The 9,578-nt window shown below is 34.9% G+C and overlaps 1 protein-coding gene across 1 annotated transcript in view; it reads left to right on the top strand.

Annotated features, from left to right (window-relative positions):
* The first annotated feature begins 2,666 nt into the window (after positions 1 to 2,666).
* Positions 2,667 to 9,578, top strand: part of LOC145664293 (3'-5' ssDNA/RNA exonuclease TatD) — a 32,198-nt gene continuing 25,286 nt past the window's right edge. The window contains exons 1-2 of the mRNA XM_081730830.1: positions 2,667 to 3,175; positions 7,744 to 7,842. Of these exons, the coding sequence (XP_081586956.1) occupies positions 3,004 to 3,175; positions 7,744 to 7,842 (271 nt within the window). The 5' untranslated portion in view covers positions 2,667 to 3,003. The remainder of the gene's footprint in view (positions 3,176 to 7,743; positions 7,843 to 9,578) is intronic.

Here is a 9,578-nt window from a genome sequence, read left to right as displayed (position 1 = left end):
TAAAGAGCTCGATTTCGATAATGATTCTAGAAGAAAGATGGGGCCTTATGCAGAGTCGTTTTGACGGCTGATTAAAGACCTACTATGGGTTTGACTAACGGATGGTTATCAAAACTGTATTCAGAGGCTCTGATTAGGACGTAGTAGTTGACGAAGTTAATCACATGTGACTAATTAATCTAGAGCAGAGGGTACCCTTTTAGCCAAGGTTTAGCTTGTGCGACACATTTCGGATTTCATTTATTTTCATGTTTACAGTTGCCACATTTATTTTTCTCACCCGATGCATTGAGGTTATATTAATCATACCCAAATCAACTTTTTAGTTTTATTCAAAGTAGACTCTGAATACCAATAAGTACACCTTCCCTAGTAAAGTTCTAGTATGCCACTAACTAGTACGTGACTAACCCATCATTATAGAATTCTGTCTGAATACCGCCCATGTATACTAATCAAGTTTTGCCTGAAAGGCAAGCTTTCCAATCTCATAATCATTTTAAAAGTACAGGGATAATTTCTTTTTCTTCGCCTCCCTTTCCACCCCCAACGAATTCAAATGCTTTGAAAAAAGACGAATGATAAAGAAGACGGATGATAAATGAAAGTGGATGATTGTAAAATTTAATTTTTCCTGCTTTCCCATCGGGAATAATCATAATCATAATTTATTGCATCCGTTCATCGTCATACAACGAAATTGGACATGTCATTTATATATGTACCAGTATACATAAACATACATACTATTATTACATATAGATTCTTATGGTTTCACTAATTTACTTACTATACATTTAATTTTACGTATACGAATTATTTTCTACATATTCTTCAACCGAGTAAAAGCAATGTTCTATCAAGTACCTTTTAAATTTGGATCTAAAGTACAGATCCAGAGACCTGATTTTTTATACATGATGGAAGTAGATTGTATAATAGAGTACCTTTGTGCGTAACTGATTTATTGTATATATTTGTCCTATGTGCATGCAAGTGAATGTCGTCTTTACTTCTTGTGTTATAACTGTGAATGTCTTTGTTAACAATAAATTCACTACTATGTTTTTTCAAATACATTAATATTTCGGACAAATACATTGAGGGAAGAGTCATTATTCCAAGTTCCTTAAAAATATTTCTGCAAGAAGAGTTCCATTTTACTCCTGCAAGTATTCTTACTACTTCCTTCTGTAGCCTAAAGATAGCAATACTTTTAGGCGCATTTCCCCAGATCAACAAGCCATATTTTATTGTAGAATGAAAATTTGAGTAATATACACACTTAGCTGTTTTTACATTAATCTTATCTTTTACACATCTAATTGCATAGCATAGTTTGCTTAGCTTACATCTTACATGTTCTATATGTGGTTCCCAGTTGAAATTTTTAGATATTTTAACTCCGAGAAAGGTAGCAGTTTCTACATATTTAACTGTTTTATTATTTATTTTTATTATTGCATTGGCTTGATTACTTTTACCATTGTTAAAATTTAAGGCACATGTTTTATTTACATTAATGATTAGGTCATTTTTATTCATCCAACTTGAAAGTTGGTTCATTGCCGTTTGGCAGTTTGAAGCTAATTCGCATTCATCTTTCCCACTAACTATTATGTTTGTATCATCTGCATATAAAGTCACACATGAACTATTAATACTTTCAGAAAGATCATTTATATAAAGAAGAAAGAGAAGTGGTTCTAGAATTGATCCTTGTGGTACTCCACGATTAATAATTTTTTCACTTGACACACATTTTTGAATTTTATTTTAACTATTCCTGTGATTTCAGTTACTTGTTTCCGATCTTTAAGGTATGATTCAAACCATTTATTTGCTAAACCTCTAATACCATAGCAACTAAGCTCTTCTAGCAATATATGATGATTTACTAAATCGAAGGCTTTTGTTAGATCTAAAAATATTCCTATAGATAATTTTTTCTCATCCAGTAACTTTCTGCAGTTTTCTAGAAAATGAAAAATTGCTGTCTCAGTAGATTTACCTTTCAAGAAACCATGTTATGTGTTGGATATAGAACCGGTCTACGAACGTTGTCCAGGCCTACAGTCCCCGAGTTATGAACAGTCAAATTTTGAGTCACATTAAAACAACAAAATCATGTGTATATGTAAATAATCCAGTCGGGATCAAATTTGCCATTATGGTAGATGTTGACCTCGTACATAAGTGTATGAAATATTATGTTGTTCAGGCATATGGTTCCCGAGATTTTGTCGGGCGATTTTTTTTTTTTTGATCATTTTCGAAAGCAAATACCCATACATTCACATTTTCCGATCGTGATCAAACTTTGTATGGTGGTACGCCTTGGTCTATTTATTAACGTGCGAAATATTACCTTGCAGGTCCCCAGAGTTAGTTATAATCTAATTTCTAAATCATTTGATATAACAGAAACAAAATAAATACCGTTTGAATAACAATTGAAGCAATTTTCGACAGAAAAACTAAAAATCTAATAGACATTTTTTTATGACTAGGGCTATGACTTATTCCTCAGGATAGTTTATTTGAACGCAGAAATAACGAAACTTTCGTAAATATTTCTGCACTGAAAGTGAGCGAAATACCTTTGCTCTTTCTCATCGATGAGCAGCAAACGTAACTTCCGGTTGCTGCAAGGTAGAATAGTGCTGTCTGAACAGCATACATGGTCAATCTTATGAACGTCGGTGAAGGGAAGTCAGAGACGTAGTAGTTAAAGCTTCAAAGATTTTATGATTTGTGTTATAATTTGTATGTGTTGCTAAATTCCAAGTGAACAATACATATGTTTAGTATGTTTCTGGTTCAGAGTAATGAGATATGAGATGCTATATTTGCCAGAAGGAATTACGAAAGTGCTAGGCGCGTGAGTAGTGCTCATCTGTGAAATTTGGCCAGGTTTGCTTGTGGCCACACCTTGAGCATTTGCACTTAAAAAAGTAAATAAGGAAATATTAACTAACAGTAGTCATAATTTCAAGGTAGAAAATGGCAAGCAATGCATCAGATGAAAATGTTCCAGAAGCACAGGAAAACACAACACCAGCAGATTTATTGGAGTGTTACGAGAACTACATATTAGTCGACATCGGTGCCAATTTAACAAATAAAAAGTTCTCTAGAGACTTGGATTCTGTTGTTCAAAGGGCAAAAGATTCAGGTAAATATAATAGTGAGCTTAAGCTGTTCCATCTAGTCTCATGTTTCGCTCTAAATACAAGTGCAAGGAAAATTAAAACTCACATCATAGTTAACAGCTAGGTTGTGTTAGCTTGGCGCAGGACATGATCAAATAACCACCATTTGTTTTACTGTAGCATGAGAATATCCCAGCGCAAAAAGAAAAAAGTATACATTTAAATAAAAATAATTTCTGTGTTGTATATTAAGTTTAACAACGCCATTGTTCCATTTTTTTTCACTAATTTAGCCATAGTTTTTAAGTATTTGGACCAGAAGATCAGATACTACACTCATTTAGCAGTAAGTTGAGGATGTCACCAGAGAAATAGCTGTAAGTATTCGGGTTGTTTAGCAGAAAGGGTGCGGAAGCACGTAAAAAGCACAAAATTTACAGGAGAAATGGATGATGCAAGTATCTTGGGATTTTTTTTTTTTTTTTTTTTTTTTTGAAAATTATGATGGATCCCTACACTAACATAGACTAATCTAAACTAACCCAAACAAACCTAACCTAACATAAACTACCCTAATGTGAACAGAAATTAGCGAAATTGTAGCATTTTTTAGAAATAATTCCTGGACCCCTTCTGCTAAACATTAGCCAAATATTCTATTATTGTGTGTAAATTTATCACTTAAGCGTTACAGATTCGTACAAGTGATTACTTGAATACATAGAGCTTCACAGGTCGTACATTTTCTAGGACAGTAATTGCAAATCTAGGGAGAGGCATCCTGCTATTAACTACTTTCAAACTGTATGTCTTTCATCAGCTTTCTGATTTCAGGGCAGAGTTCCCTGATGGCTAAGCAGTTAGCGTACGCGCCTTTGATGTAGGAGATCCGGGTTCTATCCCCGGCGGGAGCTCATATGGTTCGGATCCCACGTTAACCTGTAGGTTCACATCTCATATAGCCTTGCCATTGAAATGGACGCTGGTTGGATCCAGATGACACACTTGTTTTCGAATAGAATGATGGTGAATTTTGAAAAAGTATTTATTCAGACTTAACAATAATTCAAAATGTATTATTACGCAAAAGTAGGTGGGTATCCCATTTGAAATGTACGTCTCTAGAATGATGTAAGGAAATTACCGAAAGCGAAACGCGGTACGCCTTATGATAACCAAAATATGTGGAAATAGAGAGCGACGCCATAGTTATGTGGGGTTTGCGTACTAGACGGTACAATTTTGCAAAATTAATTACCGAGGCTTAACAACCACTCCAAGGACACTTATAATCTAAAGCAAGCATACATCCCTATTGCGATTGGGTGTTCCATTTAATTCGTGAAACTTAATAAATATTAACCAAAATTGGCAAAATATGACTTAACGAAGTTCTGAAGAACGTTACAGAGAAACCATTAAATAAAAACAACACTATAGGTGTGTGGGGTATGCGTACTAGACTGTGCAATATCGAAAAATTAGTTACTGATGCCTAACAACAATTCCAATAACAGTTCCAGTCCTAAACAAGTGTATACCGCTATGGAGTTTGGGCCTACCAGCAGGTTTATACAACTACTAATATACATATTTCCAAAACATGTCTTAACAGTTCTGAAGAACGTTGCAGAGATGTGTCCAACAAAAACTAGAACTCGATATGTCTAACGACTATCAAGATGTTATCAAATAAAGAGAACACCAGACAGTTATAGGATTTTTTTTTTTTTTTTTTTTTTTTGTTAGAGATCGTAAAATATCCGAAACCAGTCATAGAAGGTTGATAAGAATCCCTGAAGCAATTACATCGTAAAGTAATTAGGTATCTCCATCGCGTTTTAGAATATCATAGGGTCTGCCAAGATTAAATTTTAAAAAGCATTTGAAAATATACCTTTACATCTCTAAAGAGCGTTAGAAATATGTGTTAAACCAAAATTTCAAGCTGGTACATCTGTCTGCATCTCGAACATCTGAAAGCGATTTTTAAAGTGAGATGCAGCACCATCAGAAATCACAGACACGGTTGGGAAATTGTAGACAATTATTTTCACGTATTCGAACCTTTATCTATAACCTATATTTTCACTTTTCTTCGAGTATTTTTAGAATCTTGTCTATGTCTATGAGTACATGAGCCGAATCATGTTTTCTCGTCACTTATTACAACAAAACTGTCAGTTGTTTCATAATAATATACCACTGTCGTAAAGGTGGAAATTTGCTCGTTTTTCCGGTGATAACTCTGAATTTCACTTTGAACAATAACAATCCAGTTTTCAGCGAAATCCACATTAAGTAAAATAGAATTTGTATCTTGAAATTTTATACGGTGCTTTTCGGTAGCAATTAATTCTCTTTAGATTTTCTTGATGTATTCATCCAGGACATTCACCACATTCTTGAAGAAGACAGCTGTCATTTTCTACGGATCATACTACTAAAGAAAATAGTCACTCATGACAGCTTCAATACAGGCTTCACGTTTGATTTGTTGCAACGCAGTAGTAGCTAACTTAAAATTTGCAGAACACACACACACTTCCCTCGCAGGTTGCGGGCTGACCCACTTTGGTCGAGTGCCATAAAATTTCGAGTGACCCATTCTTAGGCTGGGATTGTTCTGTTTAAAAAAGTCCGTATTTTTTTTTGATGGAACGCGTAAGAAAACGTTTCGATTTTTTTAAACTGTTTGTCTATTTTCGATCACTGTAATGACATCGAACTTATTGGGACTTTGTCTGAAGCATTCCAAATCCACTGAGGTAAGAGTTCAGGCTTTTTATAGATCATCAGAATTTATTGGATAGCCGTTTCAAGTAAACTTAGAATTTGTGTGTTTCGTAATCGTAATTTCCATCTCAGATTACTTCTGTTTAAGAAAATGGATTAGGGAGGACGCTCATTTTAATATTTCAGAGACATTTTTGATCAAAATAATAATAAAAATACAGTCAGGAAACACTTTTATTCTACATTTAATGAATGTAAATCACATCATCATCAAATTGTTAATAGTTAATTCATGAAGCATTGGTTGAGAATGATGTTTGGTGTGTTTATTATTCATGTAAAGTTGAACCATCTAACAAAATTTCATGATTTTCAGATATGGTGTTTTCGAGAAAATGACACCCAAAAATAGAGATTTTTGAAAATTTGACAATTTCTCGAATTTTTTGCGACATAACGGTTGCACACAGAAGCGATACAATTTTTCTTTTTTCGGAAAGCGGGTAACTAGGTCTTACCAACCGTGAAAACAGAATTTTAAAATTCGAACTGGAAGTGCTCGAAAAAAATTCGCAACTTCGACTTTTCAGATAAACTGACGTTCATTTGTTAATTTATGTACAAAAAGATACGCATGCGCAAACCAAACTATAATAAAATATAGTTAATTTATATCCCTATGTACATACCACAACAAGAATTATAACTCTATCTGTCTCCATAGCTGAATGGTGGGGCTCCGAAGTTGACCATTTTCTATGTCTTCTACAATCCATAAATTGTACTCCCCGTCTTTGACGGCCCACTACTTGGCGGGAAAATTTCTTTTGACAAAACAAAAAATAAGGGTCTCTTAAAACATTTCTAGTTGCTATAAAAAAGTTTCAACAATATCTGAGATGATGATGATTTTACATGCTCTGCTGCATTGAAATGGAAGGCACCTTCAATGATGTGATTGTAGACAGAATAATAAACATGTCCTTGTTGTTAAACACAACCGGCGCTGTAACAAGAAGAGTCTAGCAGCTTTTCATATTCCTTTTGTTCACTCAGTATGTTTACCTGGGATTATTCGCAGCCCGTTTACAACTTCAGTAATCTACCTTAATACTCAAAATACATCTTCGTTGCTAATTGGATATTTCCATCCACCAGAATCTACTATCACACAAAATTCAGTGTACAGCCACATATATTTGCACAGGCTAATTTCCATAAATTACTAATAACAGCCTGTGTTTCCAGTTTAACCATTTACAAAATGAAATGAAATCTTTCAGTTTTACGTCTTACGGTTAGACTAAAGGAGACGGTGATGATGAGAAATGAATGAAATGGGGAAATGAAGAAAGTAGGAGGAAACGGTTGAACCCCGACAAAACCCACGAGCACGGTGTTTGTCCACCACAAAATCCACACGGCGTGAGCTGGGATCGAATCGGGATCCCAAGCACCAGAGATGAACGCTCTACCACTGAGCCAGCGCGCCCCCTTAACCGTTTACTTTTGCCAACTTTTCTGAGATCTGAGATCTGTGTTCACAGCCGAATTCTGAAACTAGGATCAAGCATCAAAGCAGGTAGGTATTTGTTTCTGAGGAAGGTAAATGATGCGTTCATTGAATACCAGATATAATTTATGTAACTTGTTTACATGTATTTATATAAATTATTGGTTATATCTTATCTGATCATTAGATTTCGGGTGATTGAAAATCAGGAAGTGTTATGGAAATATGCTCAAAGTTTTTTTGACAATTCAGTATCATTACAAATCTTATCATAGGTGTAGTACAGTATTGTATAATAAATTGATCATGTTTCCATTTGTTTCATTAATGATAATATTTCAGGTGTCCAGAAGATAATGGTTACAGGAACATCACTTCGTACTAGCAAGGAAGCTTTACGCCTTACCAGGATATATCCAGGCTCTCTGTACTCAACAGCAGGTAAGAAATTATCCAATTTACAGGATAGGCAATAGTTTCCTAGTGACCAGGAGGATTGTCGCAGATAATTGGAAAATACTGATAACCCGAAAGAATGCTATTATTACTATTATTTCTATAGAAAATATGCACGTTGTAGATAAATAACGCGATCAAAATTCCTCAGGTTATTTTTTATGCCAAATGAAAATACAGGGTGGCCCAAAAGTATGTATACAGTCCCATACTGATCAATTCATTGCTTTTTATATAATTTCTTATTGTTATCCATCAAGTAGACTTAGTTTCTGTATTATTTTTTCTGAATGTCTTTTTACTTATATCTTAAGCTCGGAAGAGCTGAAGAAAATAAACCTGTAAGCTAGAATGTTATACTTGATCAATGCAGGGGTGTATACCTACTTTTGGACCACCCTGTACAGTCGGAATAAACGTGGGTCGTAAAACTGCCTTGTTTCAGATTTATAAGATGCTCAAAAATCGAAAAATGAACATTTTAAAACGACCAAAATTGAAAACGATGGAACTAGTACAAGAGATTCGAGAAACTGTAGAAAGATCAGTATAGGTTTCATACAGATATTAATTTTTTTAGATCGTGAATTAGGAATTTTAGAAGATAATGACAGAAAATCTAGGAATTTTATTCAATTTCAAAAATCCATTGTATAGGTACGATACGATTCGCAAGCCTGGATTTTTCGATAGAAGTCAGTTCTTGTACTGTTCTTGAACCGCTTGATCTGGGTTTCGTACATTTTAATCTTTACAGGACGAACGGCTCAAGGGTTGAGCCAGCACTTTAAACCTCCATTGCCCCGCGCCTTATTAACCTAGAGAGATGATTTAGGTGTCTATCTCTTCGGGAAAGATGAAAGTTCCCAACAATGTGCATTTCGTCGACATAGGAAGTCCAGTAGGGAAAAGAGGGAGGATTTTTGTTTTTAGCTCCCCCTCCTCAGCATTTGGAGGAGGGAAACTCTCCTCCCAAAGGAGCTACAAGCATAGAAAGTGGTGTCAATAAAGATAAATGAACATTCTAACTAATGATACCCTGTGTATGGCCATTCTTGCGCACGACAAATAACAGTGTTGCCTACTTCGAGAAAATGTGTTTTTTCAAAAAAAATCACCTTTCTTTATTCTTCTTTTACGGGTCGGGCACGGAAGGCACAAAAGTTACCTCATTAAAATCTGTGTCCAAAAGCTTTCCAACGAGGTACTCTTCTGAAAACTTCAGTACTTGCTGACACATTTGGAACAGTCAGCTCTATTCTCATTTCAGCTTTTATTCTTTCTAAAGCACAGTGGATGATTGGTGGATGCTTAGGCTCTCAAGGTGAAGTTGAGAACCCTTCTGTGTCTATTCTTTCTTCTGTCATAATGGTCTTTTAGTTTTCTCTCGTAGTAGTTAACGCTCCGCTCAACGTTGTGTGTGTGTGTTCGTATGGTTCATCACGTTCGTCTTGTGTTATGCTTCTTGTATGTTCTTCTTAAGAGTAGGTGATGAATTTGAATATTTCATGGCTTTGAGAATTCTCAATGCTAAGTTAAATATAATGTCTGGGATAAAGAAATTCGGAAATAGGCTAGAACTGATTCCACTTACTCAGAAGCTTCTAACATCTGCTAAGTCTGCTTACCGTAACTACAAAGCATACTTAGAAAACCTAAGAAAGGAGGAAGCTCAAAAAAACTAAAGAAGAAAAGATGAAATGAAACAACAAACAGAGAGA

Source organism: Thermobia domestica, chromosome 11, assembly GCF_964235325.1.
Source record: "Thermobia domestica chromosome 11, izTheDome1.hap1.1, whole genome shotgun sequence".
In the NCBI taxonomy this organism is placed as follows: Eukaryota; Metazoa; Arthropoda; class Insecta; order Zygentoma; family Lepismatidae; genus Thermobia; species Thermobia domestica.
The sequence above is the reverse complement of the archived record's forward strand: the minus strand, read 5'-3'. Positions and strand labels throughout refer to the sequence as shown.